Here is a 23,758-nt window from a genome sequence, read left to right as displayed (position 1 = left end):
ATTCCTCGCTAAATTCATTTAAATACCAGGAATTTCCAGGTTAAAGTGAATACCATTTCATCGATAATTTTCTTTATTATCTCATCTCAAAAATGACTAATTGCATCTGATAAAAGGTGAATTCAAAGAACAAATGAGTAACACTGAGGATATTGAAATTAAGGAATTGATGACCGCACGTCTCGTTTATAAAGTTAATTGAAAATATAAATGAAAAATAAATTCAAGTATGAAATACAAAGGTAACTAGATTGCTAATCGTAGTCGTTATTTAATAATCATTTTAGTTTGTAGTTTGACGTAAGAAGAAACCAACTTGCATCGTCAACCAGCATTGTAGAAATCGATTCGGTGCTCTTTAGCTTTAATCTTAATTGACGGCCATTGTCTCGTATGTTTTGTTCTTCAAAGATGTCTTTAATTTATCGGTGGATGGAAATTAGATTTCGGGTCTCTTTAGTTCCGCCTGCGCTTTTGGAAAAATTGTTAAGCTATGCCATCTATTGTCGTATAGGACAAAAACATGTCGCGCTGTGCCAACCCATGTAAAACATTGCAAGTGTAACAAACAGCTAAGGTCAACAACAAACAGAAAATATCGAAAAACTTTAACAACGTTATTACAATTGTTAGGTTATAGCTTAGAATTAATTGTTTGTTCGTTAATGATTCTTGATGTATCATTCCATATCATCAGGTTAGGTTATAAACAAAATCTTACAATAGTTTCTAGCCCCGCTAGTACTAATTTTGTTTTCCTTGGTTGCACATTGCCGTCATATTTTCCCTGTCGTTTGTATAATATAATCGTAATATTTAAATATAATCTCACTGTTTATAAAAATATTTAGACGATATAAAATATAGTTAAATGGAAATATTAATTACATAGTTAATTTGCAAATAGTATCATTTTGTGCCCGAAACGATAATGTTAATATGAGAAACAAAAATACAGAATATATCCTCAAGTAAAGCTGACTTTTTATGTTAACTCAAATTGTGCTTAAAAATTACTAAGTACATACGTTAAATAATATTTCTTTGAGTATTTATCAGTTAAAATAAAATATGGCACAAAAACTTTGTCTAAATGAACCATGTAACAATAAACTTTGAATATTTGTATCAACAATTGTCGCTATATTGTGCTTAGTAAATCCATCTTCCTAGTTTCAGTATTTTCTTATTAGTTGTGAAAAACAAAAATAAAATAAAAATAAATTAAATAAAAACAGAGATAAAATTAGCTGTTAGATTCTGAATCGCTTGCCCTGTGTTATCTGCATATTTTCAGTAATATGGTCGTTTTTAACACGTTAAAATTTAAAATGAACGAAAACCGAAACAAACTTAGTTGAACGATGTAAATATTATTACAACAATAATTTTAATGGTTCAGCTAGTTCCTACATGTGTAGTCGCAAATTCTGTGATCAATCTTTTTGGTCACAGAACATTAAGATGTTTTTAAGTATATAATATCGTGAAAGTTTCATCTATTTTTTGGTTGGTTAATTAAATAAGTTGATTTATGTATCCCTTTGTTGTTTTGGTTTCGAGGAGTTAAGTAGATTTCTTGTTGGTGTATTGCAGATTCGTCGCTTTGTTGCTCCTAGAATCCCATAAGATACACATAATGTATAATAGTTTAGATGGTTATAAACTGCAATAAATTCATATTTATGAAAATAATGTGTTTCATTTGAATGGCAAGATTAAATCAAGGTAATAACTTACCGATTTTTTCTGTTTTTGAATTTGTCATTCGCTGGAGGCGCGTGCTGATTGTATTGCGGTACGCCACAGACGTGACTATTGCTATTCGAGTTGCTGTTATTTACAGCCGCCTGGTGGTTTTGCGACTGAACTTGCTGACGGTGTGGCGGGTGGGAGAGATTGGGTGGCGGGCGAGGCGACTGCTGCCTGAAGGAGTTTGGCTGACCCCGACCCGCTATTATTCTACTGTCACCTATCATCAAGAATATCCTATATTTTTTGGAATTTGGAATAGGAGAAAAAATAGGCTATGAACAAATATAACCAAACTTATCGGGGGCAATGTTTAGCATTTTCCATGCACATATCGTGATAGATAGCCATGTACGCAAGTTCACAAAAAAAACTTACTTGGAATTGAATAAGGCATTGTTTGATATACAACAGGTGGCATCGAATACCTGTGCCGCGAATCACCCATTATCATATCTGGCCCTGGCAGTGCCATGGGAGGCAGCGGCATTGTTGGCGTAACAGGCGTAGGGGATCGACTCGCCCTGCTTTGCACCGGAGGACTTGCTCTCACGTTACTCATCTGCACATACAATTCATCGAAATGAATGAAAATTGAATGGAATTAAATAATTTGACATGCTAACTTGTCTTAAAAACACGGGCGGAAATGAACCTCCATAGCCAGGTGTAGGTGGCAAGCTGGGCGGCGTCTCAGAATTCTGTCGGTGATAAAGTGCTCCCGGAAAAGTCATAACAGCAGTGGCTGGGGAACTTGCTTCCGTGCTACTTTGACTCCTTCCCTTTCCTTTGGGCGTCATTCGACGCTCATCTTTAGCGGCGCTAAGATGCAACTGCGCAACACCTTGCACCATCTGTTCCATAGGATAAAGTACTTCTGGAGTGAGTACGTTGACGGGATATGTCATATTATGTTGCGCAACTGCAGTGGATGGCGGAGGCGCCGTAAACACAGTATTGGCAAATGTACCACCAGATGGTGGTGGAGCGGCAGCGTATATCATGTTCTGATTGGGAAAGACTGAAGTCTGTGCAGTGGGATAAATCAGTGACTGCGGAGAATAGACTGGTATCATTTCAGAACTGGCCCCCGATGTTGGTTGCGCTTGTTGTGGAACAAACCCGCTCGTCGTTTGACCGGCATGATACGACGCAATAAAAGTTGTGGTTCCTGGTTGCTGCATCGGTTGCACAGCAAACCGAGGAGCAGCGTTGGGATAGACGTACTGTGTTTGCGACCAAACACCAGCTGCTGCAGCAGGTGCCGATTGATAGGTAGTTGGATCGACGTAATACGGATGAGTAAGTTCTTGCAACGGTGTTGTATCCTATCAAACAGGAATAATTTTTATCCCATTTATATTTATATGCATATACTTACAATTCGAGTGTCATAACCGACGGGAACCTGCCCGTACGGTGCGTACACGATGCAAGGCGGGGCGTAATCATAAGTCCCCCCGTAATACTGATTTTGCATTAGCGGTGCAGGATTATGCTCAGCATAGCCCGGAAAATTTTTGCTTTGTATTAACTGCGTGGCGACCGGCATTTGGGGTATAGTAGGCAAAGATAATGGATGTGGAGGTGGCGTGTACGGTAAACTAGGACTAGTGGCACTATTCGTCTTTTTAATTGGCGAATTTCGCTTCTTTGGTGAGGGCGGGCGATCTTTTTTACTTTTCACTGGAGACATTGGTGGCTTAGCACTCACATGGGCTGTGGTATTGCCATTATTCGTTATTGTAGCGTCGGGCAGCGGTGGCAGTTCCGGCAATGGATTATTCGGATCGTGGTGGTACAAAGTACCATCATGATTTTTAATGGGTTGACCAGTTTGCGGATTGATGATGACGCTGCCTTTCGGAACACTTTGAATATTCGTCACTGCCCAGACGACTTGCTGATTATCGTCGTCGTTCTGTAATGGAATGTCGCTGGCGTTCGTTGCTGTAGAGTCCTGACGGATCGACGATGAGTCATTCGAGGAATAAAACGGCGTCGATGTAGGCGACGGCGTGATAGACTCGGAGCGCTGAGACTGGGTTTTGTACCCGGAACTCGATGGACTTAAGTGCCACGAGACACTGCTGGCCGAAGAATCTAACACCAAACCAAACCATTGCAAATCGCAACATATCAATTGCACGCATTAAACATACCTTGTTTCGAGAGTAATCGCGGTCCTGCACTGTGTGTTGACATCATCGAATCACCTCGAGCTAAAGAGCCGCCGTAACCACCAAAACTGTACGATTTGGCTACGCAGGGCCTCATAGTTTCTTCGCCTGGATCCTCACTCTGCACTTTGAGCAATCTCGATGATCTGGGATGATGACAATCATTATGTAGCCGATATTTGGATTCGTGATCGTTGTTAGACCATGCAATTTCTTCAGCCCAAACAATATCGTCGGCACTACAATCGTGATTCTAAAAATTAATCGCACATTGTTTTATATTTCTTGCAATGTTAACACTAACTAACCCCTTTATTAAATATTCTACGTTTAGCTTTCTCGTATTCCTCCTCTCGCTCTTCGAAGCTTTTACTCCTTCGACTCTCCAGGCTGTATTGACGATCGGGACTCTTAAAGTTGTAGTCTTCGATGCTGTTACTATCGCGTTTAAGGATCGAGCGTCGTGGTTCCTCGTTATACTCCTCCTTGATGTGAAACTTGAACTCCACGTCGGGTATGCGTGTATTTTTCGTCTTGTTCACTACAACGCATTTGCCAGTCGACTCTATATTGTGTTCCATGCCAAAGTACGCCGCGCAACGGTGCACCAGCATACGCTGGTAACTCGACATTGGGGGAAATTTGAAATGTGTTTGACTAAAAGTACACAATAAAAAGCAAAAATTTTAGCAGTCAAATTAGCAATTATATACAACAATAATTTAAACAATTGAAGCAAAATAATTATTTATACCCATCATCTTTGGCTAGTTGGACAAGTTCTTCTTCAATACGTAGCATAAGATTTCGATCCTTTTGATTGCGATTCAAAGTTTCAGGAATGAAAATTTCCAGATCGGCTCCAGTTGTGTCAGTGTACTGCTCACTGCTGTTATCTATGGCAAAACAAATAATTGTAAATACCACATAAAATAATTATAATAAACCTTAGCTACCTCTGGAGAGACTAGGTGAACTACCATCAAAACTGCCCAATGAAGAACTCTGCTGTCGCAATTTACCCCGTCCATTTCCAGAATTTCCGAATCGATTATTAACTGTCAGGGTGTTGTTATTGTTATTATTATGTAAATTGTTATTATTCAAAGTGAGATTTGACTGGCATTCGCATTTCATCCCAACATTTCCGCCAATAGCACCGTTACTTCGATGTTCATCGTCTCGCTCATAGTGGTTCTTTTTTCGCGAGTGCTTGTTGGTTTTCGTACAGCGGTGACCTACATCTGCTGTAGTATAAGTTGCTTCTTGCAGGGTAAATTCGGATTGGTCAACGAGACGTGTAGGAGACGGAGATGCGACCAGAGTGCTTGTTGGAGACGAACTAGGACTCAGCACATGAAGTGTTCGCGTTGGAGAAGATGGATGACTGTCTGACGACGGCGTCAGTTTAATGCAAGGCGACGAGACCGGCGTATTCGGCTGGTGCATTTGTTGAGACGATGATTGTTGATGTTGCGTCTGAATTGGTTGGTAGTGGTTGTGGTGGTGATAGTGGGCAGTGGTAGCGTTGGGAGATTGGGGGTCGCGCGGTGGCGATGGTGATGCTTCACGCATTGCGTGACTTCGAACGAGAACTTTCAATTTGTTATTCTATGAAATTAATAAAACATAATAAGTTTATATTATTTAACAATCAAAATTTCAAAAATATATTTACAGAATTACGACTTCTTGAAGATTGTTCTTGTTGTAAATCGGAAGAATCATCAATGTCGACGCTATCAGCGGATTCCATACTAGTGTTGATGCAGGTGTTCGTCTGCGTGCTGACGGCGCGTTCTTGCATCTTCCTTTGGATGATTAACACTGCAATGACTCCCTGCCAACTCCCTCTGCGCTATCAAAATGACGTCGTTCCATTAAATTCCAGGACCCCAAAGTTTTGTAATTAATGTTATTATAAAATTTAATAATGAATTAGAATCTGGAAAAAAGAAAGTAGTTTCATATAATAATCATTTATAGCTATTAACAGGTGACATTTCAAAGACATTTGATTTACAGCCCTATCCAACACTACGCCAACACTATGATAATTTTATCGTTCACGGTCAAGTAATCACGCGAAACCTGATTGTGAAAATCTAATTTCGTACATTTTATCGTTCATGATCGTTCAATGTTGCGGCAATCAATTACCTATAGGCAAGAGACAAGGCCACAAAACCCGCAAATTTCCATCAGACTATCTTATCATTTTTTATTCCACCTAGTATTTCCTATTAAGCCTTTCTCGTGTTAGAGTCCATTGTGAGTGAACTCCTTTGATTTGGTTAATTTTCCTTATCCACCTACGTCATTTGTTTATTGTTTTACTTCGGCTGTGCGAGAAAATTAATTGAGCTCACGCCAACCAAACTCAAGGCGAGTCTTTCATTTCATTAATCGTGGAATAAGAAACAAGGGCGAATGAAAGTGGGAGTGTCTTGATGGAAATTCAATAAAAAGTTTATCGAATCGTAGCTAGAAAAACTTAAGAATAAGTTTAGATGAATTGATGAACAAAAAAAATTAAAGAAAATATTAGAATTAGTATAATAAATAAACCAAATGTGTAAAGCTGAATAAAAATTGTAAATATCTTTAGAGACTAATATTTTTTCCCGACGAGACCAACTTGTATACTAACAAGTGACGTAAATCGTGACATTTGATTTACCCTTTAGCGTGTATTGTCATCTCTGTTTAGCTTGGGATTCACGCACGCTTTTCTGTTAGCTAATTTCGGGGCGCGTTTTAATTCTGTTGCGATTCGTGCGCGCGATCCTGGTAGAGATTTAACGGCATTACATATTTAGCACGAACAGAGCGCCAACACGCTGAATCAATATGAAAATAAATATGGCCACAGAATCGCAAACGGAAGTAACAAAAAAAAACACAATTACTTTGCATGCAAATTTGTTGCTATTTATAACAAGTAACATACGTATTTTAAGTTTTTGATCCGCGTTGATAAACAAAAGTGCAGGTGAATCGCGTGGCAAGTGCTGCATTCATTTTCTAATGGCCCATCAACACGAGACTTGTATTTATAAATAAATAAGCAAAACCAGTGACACACCAATTTCCAAGAAATTTTAACATTTTACACAATAAATAATGAAAATTATAGGCATATAAGGTTCGTTCGGGGCACCTGTGCGTATTTAAGCATTCAAAGTAATGGAAAATTTGACATAAAAATGTGAAACTTTAAAAAGAAAAAGTAAATGTGCATCCTGGCAAACGTGCTCATTTTTTGGCTACTTTATATAATAAAAGATAGTCTTTTAAATATAAAATAATATAAAATCAGAAAACTTCGAATGGACATACGAATATATTATTTTTAGGGCAGCGAGATTTCTCTCGTCACGTCCTCGTCTCAGAAAAGCGAGAAAATGTTATGGACGATACCGAGACCACTGGCACCTAAGAGTCTCGTTTAATTATTTTAATAAGTTTTTATTAAAAAAATAGGAAAAGTTCTACAAAAAAAATTCTTTTACAATATATAAAATCTGGTGATAATCTAGGAAATATTTTATTGTAAATTCAAAAAAAACACGACAAACCGAATATGATTTTTTGACATTGTATGCAATGTAAAATGAAAAATATTTTTGTATAAGAGCACAATAGATATAACTTCAAAAAATTATTTATCAATATTTGTTATGTAGTTTATATTAATATTTAGAATTAAGCGAGATGAGACATGAAAACTAGTAACAAGACAAGACGAAGACTTAATTTTTTGGAAATTGATATGAGACCGAGACGAGATTTTCGATACTCTCGTCTACTCTCGTCTCGTGTGAAGCCCTAATAATTTTTATTACTTTTGGTGGTAATCTTCTTGGCAATAATCATATTCAAAACTGCCTCCTTCACAATAAGTAGGTACATTCTTCATAATGAAAAATCAATGCATCATGTAGGGCAGGGGTGGGGAAATAGTTTTAAACGCGGAGCAAATTATTTTTTCGGGAGTATCTGCAGGCCGTATGCACTATTTTTGAAATATTAAACAATGTTATAATAGTTACAATGAAAAGTACGGATATGCAAAATATGATCACAGTCCATCTAACCAGCTATCGCTCTCAAAATTCATTTTCGATAACTTTTAACTGTTCTAAACCTCTACCCTCTTGATTCCGATACGATCTGATATTTAAGTAAGGTGCGCAAACAAGGAATCCATTCATTCAAAGGCGCACCTAATGCACATACTGGATGGTCAGGACATTTCTTATATAAATCTTAAACTGAGTAGATATCACACTTATTGTATCAACTTTGATTGGAGCAATCAGTACATTAATTATTGAATTAAACTGAAAAGAAAAAATATTTTCCTGCGACCCGGATAAAACTACTGAAAGGGCCGACTTTTGCCCACCTCTGATCTACCGAATACAAATACGGTTCTCCCACATTATAAGCATGGTCAATTTCTTTTGTTTTTGATAAAATAGAACAGCACAGGGCCTGTTTTATTTTAAAGTCTCTGTTAGCGGGTTGTATATAATTATTTATTTTATTTTTGAAATATTGTAGGAGCTTGCAACTATTAACTAAAATTTTATTTTAATGAATGTTTTGTACCCCTTCCATGCGCCCGTCATTATCATAGTGCCTAGAAGCAAACGTATTCATATCAAGACTAGCTCAGTGCACAAATCGCCTTAAATTTTCAAAAGATTTAAATCATTAAAAGTCACTATGTATCTATAATGGAAAATTAATTGCACTTTAATACAGTATATTTTCCAACGCTGCTTTTTATGACTTCACCCAAAAACAAGCGTATTCATCGTTAAAAAAATTTAATTAAATTGCACCAGCAAGGTAGGTAGGTAGGTATATGATACTGACGCATCGATACACCAAATTTAAAATTTAGTTTTTCTTTGTTGAGGCTAAAAATGTCAATATCTCGGAAATTCCTCTTAGGAATCCCATACGTGAACGCAGTATGCCGCCGTTTTTAAAAAGATTGCATATGTAGGTATATTTCATATAAGCATAAAGATTTGTTAAAACACTAAGTTTGGAAAGGCAAGTGTGCCAAAATTAAGTGGCAAACGGAACGTCTGTCTCATCCTTCCAGTCATCGAACACATAAAATTAGGAAACTCCGAATGGACTCAACAATGTCAACCGAATTGAAAATAATGATTAAAGGGCCCCAGTAAATTACGAGGAGTATGACACCATTGTAAGAAGAGTCCAAGTATATTTTAAATTGACGATTATTGTGCATAGTTAATAATTCACTTAACAAATACCTATATCTGGAATTGCTGATTTTACAAAAATAATTAATCAAAGTTTCGCAATTAATTGCCGGCGTTTATCAGGGAGCTTCGTATATGCGCAAATAAGCAAGACGATAGTACATGCACGTGCCGGCGACCGTCGAGGCACGAACGCTGCAGCGGTCGGGGTTGTGCGTTCGGCTTATATCGATCTGGTACATTGCCCTATATTCGAAATGTGCCACCACCGGGTTCAAACGCGTGGAGCGCTTCACGCCAATCGGATGCATCAATTTCGCAGAACTCATAGATGCATAAGACGGAAGTTTCAGTAACCTCTACATATTAATTAGTATTGTGTGTAGAGCTGCATTTAATATTTTGATTATTTAGTTACCTATATGGCAATGGCATTCTTATGGTAATATTGTTCTGGCAAAAACGCATCATTTGAATGGTTGTAAAACTAATACGCGCTCCTACACTGCAGCCATGCCACTAGATAACTGTTATTATTATTAGTATTTGGTCAAAAATAATTTCTATTTTTGACATTAATCGAATAGGCGCCAAAAAACACATGTTCAGCATGGACTGAGTTAATATACGAGTACACAATGTGGGTACCTAGTGCCTAAATAAATTGTATCACAACACGCTAAAAATATTTAAAGTTGAGGCAGTACTGATTACGCAGATAAAAAAAATTGTTTTATCTTTCAACTTGATACAAATATTAAAACCAAAGATGCAAATCAACACTTATGTAAATAAATTTAAAAAAATACGTCATGGTAGTCGAGAATTTCTACGTCATGTCGTAATAAGATGTAGGTATTTTAGCTGGTGAAACAGTTGTATCGTTTGGCATCTTCAACTCTCCTAACATAAATAAAAATAAAAGTGCAACTAATTAACACGGCAGTAATCAAAATCTAACAAATAATATTTATTTGTAGCTATTTTATATTAAGCAACTACTTACAATTTTCAGCAAATTCATGCTTTTCACTCCGACACTATCACAGCTGAATCACATTGTAATTATAATTATAAATCTAATATTTATCTAGGTGAAAATGTTCAATTTTCTCATTTCATCAAAACTTCAACTTAAAACCCCATTAATCACTGTTAAATTCGACACCCCTCAACACTTTCCAACAACTTTATCACAAAGGCGTGCCAAACTATACAGCTAATATTCCCAAACAATTTTCACAGTAAAAGTCAATAAATGACAGTCATGTATAATTAATACTTCTTCGTTGTACAATTGAACTCGCGCACATCGACTCCTGACGACAGAAATTGAAAGTTAGAGGGTGGAAGGACCTGGACCAAACGTGTGAACCGCGACCAACCGACTGACTGAAGATAACAAACGCGCGAACGTAGGAACCGTCAGTGGTGGTGCTGGTGGTGGTGGCGGCAGAAACAACGATGATGACGAAAGTTTAACGCTTAATGCCCAAACGCGAATCGAACTTGCGCACACGTATAAAATATAACCAAGTTCATCCGTGTATCCATATCGGCACCATCTACCACCTCCACCGTCAGCCCATAAAAAGTACTTGATGTTCGCATGTCATGTGTTGAACTTGACTGGCCGCAACCCCACCAACGGAACGTATGAATGGCGATCAGGCGAGCGCGTGGGCGTTAGCGTTCGACCTACCTACCAACACACACACACAATACCCACACAAAACACTAAATATCGGAAAATGTTATACATATATTCAACATTAACGAATTATTCTAAGAATTGGCCAGCATATACAGAAAGTCGAGTTCATTTGTTTTCGTGTTTTACAGAATCGAAATCACCTGATGCCACTAAATTAACTGTGCCGGAAGAAACTTAAAGAGAATATGAAAATATCAGAACAGAAGGATGATAGTAAAAGTAAAATGGTATGAATTACTTTTCTCCATTGTTTGCAGAATTGCGGGTCAGTAGGAAAGAGTGGAAAAGAAGGAAAGCGCCAGAATACGAGAGAATGAATTTCTGGAATTCACCGAATGTGAAACTCACCTTTAAAAGTTTTGCTAAGTGTAATTATACAGTGTGTACCTACACATTACAATTCCAATTATTATCACAAAACTATCAATTTACTAGTGATAATTACTAAAACTCTATACGACAATTTGTTTTAATTAACCTATGTTGCAAGTGTACAAGTAGAAATATCTAGCGTATTATTTGTCCTTACCATATTTACAATATGTATTATTGACAAATTAGATAATCTAAAACATGTATTAAATTATATTAATAAAAATTTGAAACACATGGTAGATTTTGCATTCTGGCAAAATTCCAGCAATCCATTATTACCGCGAAGCGGCGCGAACACGTGCCATGTTAGCATTTCCCTCCCCTACGGAGCAAAGGAGAAGGGAAAAGCGGCGAAACCCGCGTTCCAACTTTCGATTAATGACTCACAGGCGTTTGTTTTCCTACCTACAATATACAGATGTGTAATCAAGTAAACAAAATCGCAATGCGAGTGTAGCAGCCGAGTGCCACGGTCGTTTCTTACCACCCAGACCTTCTGGTTCAAATCACGGTCGAGACATACTCTGCACGCACCCGCAACCTCACCAACACCGTTGGTTGTCGCAACACCCTTTTACTTGGTTGTCTCTTCACCTTTGGGATCGGCTAGTAACCACCCAAAGGGAATGTGTATATGCTCATAGTTTTAAGCCTAAGTTTGGATGAAAAAAACTGGCTAATAGCCTATGCTATGCTATGCTATAGCGAGCATACGGCCAGCACCGGGCTCCGCCGCCCAAAATCAAACGCAAATATTCTAAGACAAATCGATACACTTCCTGAAAAATAACATTATCCCACCCTACTGTCTGTCACATAAGGATCAAGGTCACTTATCAAGGCCAACTTATACATATAGTACATATACTAATATATTTAGGTATGTATAGGTACATATTGACATATTCCGTTAAACAGCTGTAATAAGATGATTCATCGAACCATTGATCGTGCTTTCCGAGAAGTGAAAGTTACATGTTTTGATTGATAGCGATAACATCGCTCAGGTTGACGTAAAATATTACAGCAAACTGGAAAACATGAAAACATATATTGATAGGTAGGCAGGTATATGAAATATTTAAAAATATATATCTGCCTAGAATATAGCTATATTCGCAGGAAAATGACAGTCCATTAGATTTTGCTAATCAACGTTAAATGGGTCGCAATGATACAAAACGATGATTGATTGCACATGTGAGTGGGCAGTAAATGGGAACTATATGAAATCATGAAAATCAATACAATTGAAAATTCTTCATTCTGTAATTTAAAAATTTTCAGTATTACACCACGTTTTAAATGGAAAAAATCTATACCTATAGCATTCTTCTGCACGAATAAGAATGGAATAATAATTTCCGAAAATTTCCGCATTGTTGTAACTGAATAAAAGCATGCTGAACAGTACCAGAATTCGGTTCATTCAGATTCGGCGAAAAAGGTCATCAATTCAAGGATTACACCAATAATAATTTAGCAAACGTAGCATGAATTTCGGTTGGCAATACTGAGAACATTAGAATTTCCTTCAGTCAGGGATCCAGGTCAGGAAAGTAAAAACCTAAGCCGGTATGATACGTACTCGTAAAAGAGATACCTGCTGCAATATCGCTCCCCGAGGGTGTTAAAACATTCTGGTTAACTGCTTCCCGGTATACGGTAGACAGCGTGCCGAGCTCACATTAAATCCTAGGTGATGTGCAGCATCCACGTGTTCATGTTTTCGCGGAAATCTTATAATAATATTGGGAAATTAAAGAAATATGCAGCCATGTGAAAAAAATCTATATTTACTATTTCTTACTGAAATAAATACTTTTGATGTTTGATAGTTTCTAGGCAAACAGCAACAATATCCCGTGACCGGACATTTGCCCCCAAGACGATCGCTCACAGGACAACTGCTCACAGACAACTGCCCACAGTCATAACTGCGCACACGGACAATTGCTCACAGGGCTTTTGCTCACATTGACAATTGCTCACAGGACTTTTACTCACACGGACAAATGCTCACTATTTATTTTTTTTATATTTATTAAATAACAATGAATAATAATGCAATATTTAAGGAGATTGACAAATTTACAATTATTCATATATTAGTTATTTAATTACGTAATTATTAAAAATTATGTGTGAGTATACTAGAAGTGAAACTTCAAAATGTTATATTTATTGCTAATTAATTAAGATAGAATGAACAAATAGTGTATTTGAAAAATGAAACATTATTAGCGTGCTAGCGAGGCCTCTTAATTGTTATATATTTGTATATAAATTATTTGATAATTATTATTCATTATTTTTTAATAAATATAAAAAAAATTAAATAGTGAGCAATTGTCTATGTGCGCAATCGTCCGTGTGAGTAAAAGTCCTGTGAGCAATTGTCAATGTGAGCAAAAGCCCTGTGAGCAATTGTCCGTGTGCGCAGTTATGACTGTGGGCAGTTGTCTGTGAGCAGTTGTCCTGTGAGCGATCGTCTTGGGGGCAAATGTCCGGGAACCACAATATCCATATCTCAAAATTTCTTGTTTCGCTTCAATAGCGCAACAAAATAAAGTTCTTTTCACAAAAACAGCAACTACAATTTTTGAAACATTTGGTAATGATCGATATTCCTTACCCTCCAGCACTCTAAAGATGCAATACATGCTAACTTATTTATTCGGAAGCTCGTGTCTGCATTCATTTGAATAAAATCTCATTACTTTCGTATCCCTTGAACTACTAATGGGTCAACATCACCAATAATATTCACCATTTTATTTTCAAGAATTAAGAAATACTAATAATGCACTTCAAAACCACCTCATTTTGAACGATATAACTACTACTAGTGAATACAAACGATTTTTTGCAAATCGTTTATATAACAAACTATTAATTTCGATCAAAACTAACTCTATGTCGAAATATATCATAATTAGTTCAATAGATAAATATTCACAAATAAACAAATAAACTCATGTGCGCATATGTAACATTTCTAGGACTCACTTATTACAAATTATATTTATTATATCCTCAGTTTACAACCGAAACACACCTTCTATAAAAAATAGTCTTACTAAAATATGATATTTTGCTTATTTGCTTCTCCCTTTCACAGTTGAATCTAAGTTCCTCCTATAGGGCTCATAATTTTCAAGTTTTATTTCCTACCTATGCCGATCTATCGCAAAGCAAGCATAATATAAAACGCAACGGCGTAAAGTGTTTGTCTTTTCCAAAGGCGGTAAGAGCGCGCTATACCCTATAACCTTGACTTTTGACTACATCCCTGCGCACAGCTCGGCAATGCTTGTTTAAGGCGAAAAAGGTGAATCACTTTCATCGACGCGTCGTGATGACTGTGCCGATGGTTGACACTCGTAACCTATTTCTATGACATAATAGTTTTTCTTTCACACATATCGTGATTTTTCATGTTGGGACCAAGCTTGCAATGGCAATAGCAGGTGATTTTCCATAGTGAGGTTTTTCCTTCATGGATAATAAATTTTTTAGTGGCATTTTATTGCTGCAATATGAGCATGTATGCAATATGAATATTTTATTACAAACTTAATACAAGCAGAACTGGAAAACTGAAAGAATTTAGAGTTTTCAAAGATAATTCACACAAAATATTTAATATAACATCAATTTAACAAAAATATGTGATCGGTACGACTTAACAAACCGGTACCCTAAGTCGTACCATCGATACTCTAAGTCGTACCTATGCCAAAGTAATATCAAAATAAAAATATATATTAGTTTAATAATAATGTATTTATTTGCAAGGTATTTTGTACTCGTTTGGGCACCCCAACACATTTGTCATGCATCCAAATTTTGCATTTGAGGCACTGAATCATACTATCTTCCCTATTCTCATCACGCTAGTAAAGTATCTTCGGCGCGCAACCGTAGCGCCGCCTCGTGGCGCAGCTGAAACCTTGAGTCCCATATGTTCTATAGGTACGACTTAAAAAACGCAAAGGGGTACGAGTTAGCAAACATGTGCTTCCCGCTTAAAACAACCTTAAACAATATATCAAAAGGAATATTTAACAAAATCTATGTAGAAAACAATACATGGATAGATGTATACCCAATATTTAACATGCAACACATATTTAGTGGGGTTTTTCTGACCACCAATGCTTTCAAGCTCCACGAGAAATTGGATGAGCACGAGGAGCAAAACTATTTTTGCGCATAACTTCTCAATTCTGATTCGGCGGGAACTGATTAAAGAATATGTTTCTAGTATGATTTCATGCTGTCCGAATACAGCATTTTAAGTTGCATAAAGTGCCTTCAAGTTAGGGAAAAGACCGAGGTACGACTTACGTGACGGTACGACTTAAGCGACTTTCCCCTACATTCTGGTGAGACTTTTAGGAATAGTATAGTTGAAAAATATACAATTTGTGTTAAATATGCAATAAGTTATATAATAAAAAATCAAACTTCGAATGAAATAATCGTATGAAAGTGCCATGACCGTGAAGTAAAAAAACATATAATACAATTACATAGGGACGTCAACATTTCTGATTGACGTCATACGAACGCCCACTTCCATCCTCATTCACACAACCACCCCATTAGTGGTTCTATAATAAAAAATGTTTTTACTTTCTGTGTTTTTTCTTGAATGCCATATAACGTTATACCTAACTAATAACCGAATACAATCTAACAATCTTGAAAAACACGAAGTAAAAAAACATAAATCAATGCAGTTCCAGAAACGAATTCAACTGAAGGTCAAAATAAAAGCAAATGAATACAATGACGTCACTTGCGCTTTTCGAGAAAGCTGAAATATTCTAGGACCCTTTGCAAGATATAAAAATATGAAAATGTGCAATACAAATAGCATTAAAAACGCTTTTATAAAGTTTGTAAAATTAATGACGTAAAGTTTAAGAAACACTTCGGTTGAGTCATAGCGTGTTAATGACGTCATAATCAGCATTTGCCAAACGTGCGTCATGTTGACATATTGCTCCCTGGCGGCCTCAACGCCAAGTCGCTTCGACCTACCCCATTCGGTGCCGATTTGTGGGCAAGATTTGCACGCTATGCAATTAATGCAGTAAATAAAATGCAGGCAGGCGGTAAAATGATGAAACATGTTTAAAATAGCAACACCACGTAGAACGGCCTAGATATTACAAGTATTATTATGATAAATTATGCAATCTGCGATTTATATCTAAAAAAGAATTATTTAACTAATTATCGTCTATTTCCGAAACCCTCATTTCTGGTCTGTCGTCCTATTTGAACCCTCTGTTCCTGTGTGCCATAAATCGTCCATAAGAGAACAAATCTTATATATTCTCGTAGGTACTTTAGTAGGCGTTCACATAGGCAAATTTTAAAGTAAGATTGTATCCAAATCGATTTGAATTCGGTAAGTTCACGCATGTAGGTACCTATTAAGACCATAAGGACAAAGATATTGCATGTCTACGTCGAGGGTAAAAGTGACAGTTTAACCTTCGCGTGTTGACTGGCAATATTTACTCATTTTCGTTTTCCGTTCATATTTTTTTGCATCACAACTACACCAACCGACCCCCTTTGCACCTCAGAAATAGTGGGGGAAAGCACAATAGCGAAAGGCAGTGTAGATGATTGGCGACGTTGCGAGAAAAAAATAAAAATAAATCGATTTTTCTGTCCGAAGTGTGACAAGAAGCAAACATGCAAAATTGTTGCAACCCTATTCTTATTATTCTATATATTCTTAAATGAGGACTTAAGAATACCTAATGCAATCAGTCATTCCATGCATTTCAAGGATTTGCTCCCCTTTTATTCGCGGTTTTGGTGCGAATATCAAGCCAAGGTCCCAGTAATGTTCGGATTTATCAAGGCTATACGGATATACCAACGTAGAGCTTAAATCGAAATACATTACAGCTACCCATTAACCTTGCCTAAGTTTTCCCTTATTATTAAAAACGGCCATAATTCATTTTGAGGATATACCTACTAAAACCTCATAAGACAATCAGTTTTAAATCAGATAGAAATCAGAACTTAAACCAAAGTAGCAATAGTCTTAATATAAAAAAATAAAATCTGTTAATTGCGTTGCCAAAACGATTATTGCCAAAGTGATTATTGATTACGATTGTGGAGTCCTTTTTTTAGAATTCGTATAATAACACTTTGGTTAATTTTGACGGTGCTTTCGTGGCGATAGTGCAGAATATCAGAGGACGGCAAATCCGTTTCGTAAAGTGTCAAACAAACAGTTATAAAGTTTCACGAAATAAAGCCCAATTTCCATCACGGATTTTTTAGAAACTATAATAATTATTTAACTTGGAGGTATTTTTAAGGACCGTTTGCAATATAAAATTGAAGGAGAGAAAAAAAATAAAAAATAATCGAGGAAAATATTATTGATGATGGAATGCCACCTTAGGCACTGTGATTTTTTCAATCCAATTTTTCTGATAAGACAAGTCGTTTGATTGAAAAACGCATTAAACTAATATTTTGCATCTTTAGTCTAAATAACTTTTTTATCCATAAGGTAGCAATTTTGAACTTTCATTCACAATGATGTTGTCAACATCTCACCAAAATTTCAGTTTTCTGTTAATTTTATATATAGCTAAATTTCTCATCTATATAAATAACGAACCCACCGTATAAATGTAAAGTTTAAAAATCGTAGGTAAGCAAAATAGGATTCTATTAAGTAGAATTTTTACAACAGGGCACACAAAGAAAAAGTCATAATTAAATAGTATTAACATTGTAAACATTGTAATGGGACTAATGAAGCGAGTATGATAAAGTATGATTTTCAGTAGTATTGGCTATCATACAATTTTATGGTGAAGAAAGAATGGATTTCCTTTGATATACCTACATATTGCTTTCTTAAGAATAAGGTGATTCACCCTTTACGAATGTGTAACAATTTTCAAAATTCAGTCATTTAAAATTGAGTATGTTTGCCAAAAAGTCAAAGTAATCAAAGAGAAACATTTCTAGAAATACAATATCAATACGTATCGAAATAGTTGAAATATTTAAAAAACAACATTTTTCACAGAAAAGTGACACAGTACAATTTTGACCGTTTCACGATACCTAATAAGTTAAATTTTCCCGTAATGTCGCCCATGATAATTTGAAACCAAAAATGCAGTCAACAACACATAAAAAAATCCAAAAGCTGCGAATGGGAATAAATACACAACATACGTAGATGTAATAAAATTTTTAAAAACGTATCAAACGGAAACACCAATTGCATCATCAGTGCGCGCACTGCGATGATATGGTGAATGAAAATATTTCCAAAAATATTTCAAAGATTGTGTATATATTTAATGCCGATTGAACAGATATTATTGCATGCGGACATTAAAAGCGACAGATTTATTTATGTTTTCATTGCCAAGCTATAAGCACTGGAAAATCTGGTAAGCATGAGCGTCTGATTGCGGCAAACACTATTTGTGGATAGTCGTTAATTTTATTTGGCAAATCAGCCAAAATTAACATTTGTATTTTTCAAATACTGAAGATATTTTAAAAGCACAACGCGTTTATGATGGAAGAGTAATTGGTATACGCAATATATTAGAAATTCTATTAAATTTAATTATAGGTACATTTAAGAAGCTTTTTTATCGTTATTGGTTTTATGAGATAGCAAGAATAGTTTAATGCAGTTTACCACAAAACTGCAACCTACTTTCATTTCGATCAAATTTAATTATAAAACTAGTCAGTATCAATTTTTAGATATCAAGTGCAAAAATAGGTAGATACACAACCTTGTTATTTTTCTGATATTCTCATAGTTGATATTTATGTAGGTATATGCTAGAGGGTACTACCTTATCCTACACATTCCTTTCTGAAAAATATTGCAGACCCAGGAGCCCTGGGATATTTCTTTATTATTAATAGTTTAATAATAATCGTTTTTCGTATGGCACTGATGTCGCTAAATGTAAATGTTAAATGTAAATGACTTTTAACATAATCTTGTTTGGCGATTTCAAAATTCAATGCAAAATAACACAATTCATTTAATTATTAGTTTTATGAAGATATAGGTACATTGCTTCCACAGTGGATTCATATGTGGCAAAAGGACATATAAGATCAACATTAACATAGACGTGCTGAAACGACAAAAATATATAACAATATGACAATTGACAATGTCATCAGCCAATTCTAGGTATTTCAATAAAATTTAGAGATGAAATAAAGTTTCAACAGTGTTGAAGTAAAAAAGATTTATCAAATTGTAAAATCGTAGAGTTTAATTGTTTAAAATTTATTGCAGTGTAATAACAAGAAAATAATATTTATATCACAATATTTAAATATTATTAACAGTCTATAGTTGAAATTCAAAACCAAAAATATTCCGTGAATAATTGTCAACCTATTCCATTTAAAAGTCTTCCTAGCCTATAAATCATCAAAATTGATAAAAGCGTAATTTCTAAAACCAATGATAAAATATTTGATTGTATTTAGGTCGCCGTAATAAAAACGTTCGGTGAACGAAAATTGAGGTCGACGAACCGTTCTCACCCGGTTTTGCACGTTCATCCCGCGCGGGTCTACGCCGAGATTTCACGCATACGTATGCGCCACCATGGAAGTTCTAGCAACCAGCGCGCCCATCTGACGAACATAGGTCGCTCGTCTCCCGGAGTTCCAACTGGGACGAACCCGCTACGAGAATTGGCGAGTTGACGTTGAACGGGTACAAAGTGCACCCGAAGTAGAACGCGACCCCGATGCCAAACCGAAACGATATAACGAGAGCGCAGGGAGAGCGCTGCATAGAGTGCAGTGGCTTTTCCGCGAGCGCACCTGCCCCAATTCCTGGAGCGTCGTCTCCAGCCCGTCGCCATGGCGACTTGGCCGGGCGCGAGAGCGGTGCGCGTGCGATTTCGGCAGGAAAACAAACAGGAGCGCAACCCCTAAAGCAGGATGAAGACCAACCACACATGCGTATGCGGCAGGCCAGCCAGCACATGGAAACAAACGCGTGAAACTAGGTCAATAAACGAACAGTTTGTCAAAGAAGAATTGTGAATCCAATTTTTAATTTACTCCGTTACATATAAGAAAATAGAATGCCTATAGATTTGTAAATGAAGAAGAGAGCGGTTGAGTGTATAATTAACATAACTCATTACATCTATGTGTCAATGTGTCACAAGTTAATTTACAAGTCAATTTACTGAAGGATACTAGTTAAATCGGATCAATATAAATCAATCATCTGTTAAACAATATCATAATCAGCAAAACTACATCATACTGAAGGACGCCAAAAGGTAAGCCAATGTTTGGCTGCCAAACATTTCATTACAAAATTAACAAATGTCTACGAGTAGGTAATTATTGAATTCCAAAACAAATCTTTAAAATGTTATCAAATGAAATATCAATCATCAAATTACATGCAATTTTGCACATACGAAGCGTGATCTCCGCACATATGTGTTCTTGCGTGTTATTTTCGGTGTGCATCTATTTCTATTCCCGTAAGACACTTTTTGTTGGCTTTTTGCTTACGAGAAAACAAAATCCTCCTCTCCGCCGCCGACTATATACAAAATATTCACGTAAATTACACGTGTAGTTTTAATCCGTTAATTTAGCAATAAAAGCCGTGGTCGAACGATGGAAGTACGACCAAGTGAAATAAACCTTGATCCAGGAAAAATAGGAAGTTCAAAAAATTAAATTATAGTTAGCATCATGGTCACCAAGAAAAAAAATAGAAAATTTGGTAAAAATTGTGTTGACTTTGAAACGGCGGAAAGTTTAGTAGATTTCAACACTGTTATAAGCGCACGCGAGATTGAGAGAAACACGTGCGGACGAGTTACAAAATGAGTTTTACATAATGCGACATGACGTGTCAAAGCTCCCATTTAATCGAATCCAATAAAAGTCGCAGGTATGTGTATGTAATTGAACCTATTTTAAACGGTTCGAACGATTTTAATGATTTTTGTTGCGTTTGTGTATGATTATAGGAATTTGAAATTAGTTTTGATTCACAATTCAAATAGAAAATGCAAATATTAATACTAAATAAATTTTCTGGTGATAGGCTGACGTAAATGACTATATTAACACAACATTAAATTACGATAATGTGATTTAAAAGAGTGATTCGAATCGACAACGACGGTCCATCCGTACTTTTTATTTTGGTTGCTACTTTGCGTTGTATTTAAAGCACAACCCGTATAAGATATAGAATTAATCGCCCTCCAATGCAGTATACTTTCAAAGATTGACTTCTGGGTCCAAATCTTATCAAAGCACTTATTATAGGTACGTATATAAAAGATAAAATTTGAAAATTAACTTTTTGGTAAGATTTAATGGGACCGTTTTTTGGTTAAATACATGAAACAATTTTGAATAAAAGTGGTATATTTACAAAAATATTAACTATGCATAGTAGACAAATGCGCAGGCGCAAGCTCCACCCCGTGACTAAAATACTTTAATCACGACCTTGGCTGTCCATGTTTAGAGTATCACTTTTTGTGTCTCAAACCCATGAAATAACTGGCACTATAAGAAAATGATAGTTTTGTGTTTGCCTACTATTGTCATGGAAACGTGCCGAATGTGTATTCTGTCTGTATAAATAATAAGTTATAAAGTTTTCCATCATCATAAGATCATCATACAGGCGGAAATTGAGAAAAAGTGGTAGTAGCGCCAACGTAACAACTTGAAAAATAAATAGGAATAATGCGAGCAATGCTCCGATCCAATCGTAATCCAAATGACATCACAAAGTACCAGCCGTTCTGAATATTCAAAAATCACACACATTTGAAACATGAAAATACCATCATATGATTCTATTTACATTTAAGCAGTGGAACAAACTTATTTCAGCTCTATTTTATGTACTCTAGGTTAGGAAACTGATTGAAAATCACTGCTTGCAGAACATGTAAGCAAGTCCACGCGTCGAAAAGCGAAACATTAATAAACTTTAAAATAAACATCCTTCGCGTGCCAAAAAATAGACGCCGCGTTTTGCTAATCCACGTCGCCCGCTTTGAGCAGATGTATACCTACTACACACTGTCTTAAAAACGAATAAAAATCCTCATTCCACCACGCTGAACGCAAAAGATTCGAATGTCGTACAAAGAATTAAGAGAAGCCGGAATTCAGGAAGAAACAAGTACAGATATTAGTACACAATTTTCAGAAATGAAGTTGCATTACAATGACCTAATAAAAATTACATTGAGTATTAGGTGGTGCCATTGTGGCAGCACTGTGTCATGTTTACTAACCTAACTTTAGACTTAGTTTTCTACATAATACACTCCATAAAAGACACAACATTAATGTTGTTAATCGCTGCTTCCGTGTTCGCAATCAAACTAAATTCAGTATAAGACGTAAATTTAAAAAAAAAGAATAATAAACGGAATAAAAACTTACATATTTTTAGGAGTGTTGCCAATGCCTTCAAAATTTCCTGCACACTTTCAGCGCTCTGGACTCGCACAAGGCGGCCCCACACACTTGTTCATGTGCGCGACGGTGAGGAAAAAGTGGGGCGAGGAGAATGAAAAACTCACTGCTGCAGCACGATATGCACCTAGGGAACGCGCGTTGCCTTCAATAACATTTGTTTTTCTGCGTTATTTCATAACAATACTGTGGGGTGTTCATCAAATGTAGATTTACCATCAATTCGCAATGTTATTATTACGATCTATCCTTCTCACACGTAATAATATCCTTTCTCGGAAACGTATATTTTTAAGTTGATTACAAGCCTGCTTCTCACTGCTACCCACCGTTTTCCACTTCTGATTACCTCACTTGGTTATTTCATCGTTGTTCAGCACGCCGCGTTGTCTGAATCCGATCGTTAGTTAAATAAGTGAATCTCGATGATCAAGATAGTGGCTGCGGCTGGACGTGTGTCCTGTCCGACCGTTGGTGGTGAGCACTCGTCGAGACAATGCAGCCATGCAGCGCACTATCAGCGACTGGCAAGTGTGGCACCCGCCGGAACGCGGTCGGTTGGAGCGCCAAGGCGCTGACTCTGAGATGCACTCAAGCACGGGCACAGGGGACAGCACCGAGCAGGCATGCAGGATGAACGCACGGTGCTGTGGCTGCCTATCATCTCGATCCTTGCCACCCTTCCACTTGCTGCGTTCACTACGCTCACCAATGTATTCGTAAAATGAAAAAGCTTACGTGATTGTCCCAATGTAACCAAGTGCGACAGCATGTTTTGAACCTTTCTAGCCAGGAGAAGTTGGATACCAGCTGATTTTCAGATATTAGCGGCATAAAGCGACAAATAGTTGAACTAAAATACAACACTGCACAAGAATAAATAAACAAGATCTAATAAAATTATTACTTTATTACATCCTGTTTAATAATTTTTAAAAATTTAATTGTTATTAATTTTAAAT

At 36.4% G+C, this 23,758-nt stretch overlaps 1 protein-coding gene across 4 annotated transcripts; it reads right to left on the bottom strand.

The window, feature by feature from the left end:
* Positions 1-55: 55 nt before the first annotated feature.
* Positions 56-23,570, bottom strand: enc (R3H domain containing protein encore). Of its 4 annotated transcripts, none has more exons than XM_065310510.1 (11): positions 22,764-23,569; positions 5,611-5,877; positions 4,889-5,543; positions 4,687-4,828; positions 4,241-4,589; positions 3,915-4,185; positions 3,134-3,855; positions 2,379-3,080; positions 2,131-2,314; positions 1,741-1,972; positions 56-1,666 (listed from the first exon to the last, which is right to left on the bottom strand). In XM_065310510.1, the coding sequence occupies exons 2-11, from the start codon at positions 5,737-5,739 to the stop codon at positions 1,660-1,662; spliced, it is 3,393 nt and encodes a 1,130-aa protein (XP_065166582.1). In that variant the 5' UTR covers positions 5,740-5,877; positions 22,764-23,569; the 3' UTR covers positions 56-1,659. The 4 variants fall into 4 exon arrangements, with proteins under 4 accessions (XP_065166582.1, XP_065166580.1, XP_065166581.1 ...); XM_065310508.1 differs by having other exon boundaries at positions 56-1,615; positions 22,764-23,568; XM_065310509.1 differs by lacking the exon at positions 22,764-23,569 and adding an exon at positions 10,185-10,748 and having other exon boundaries at positions 56-1,615.
* Between the last annotated feature and the right edge of the window lie 188 nt (positions 23,571-23,758).

This window comes from Atheta coriaria, unplaced genomic scaffold, assembly GCF_025399875.1.
Source record: "Atheta coriaria isolate IRGN ID8LTWV9N9 unplaced genomic scaffold, Caltech_Dcor_3.1 hic_scaffold_9_pilon, whole genome shotgun sequence".
Classification (NCBI taxonomy): Eukaryota; Metazoa; Arthropoda; class Insecta; order Coleoptera; family Staphylinidae; genus Dalotia; species Dalotia coriaria.
Note: the sequence above shows the minus strand (reverse complement) of the source record. Positions and strands in the feature narration are given on the sequence as shown.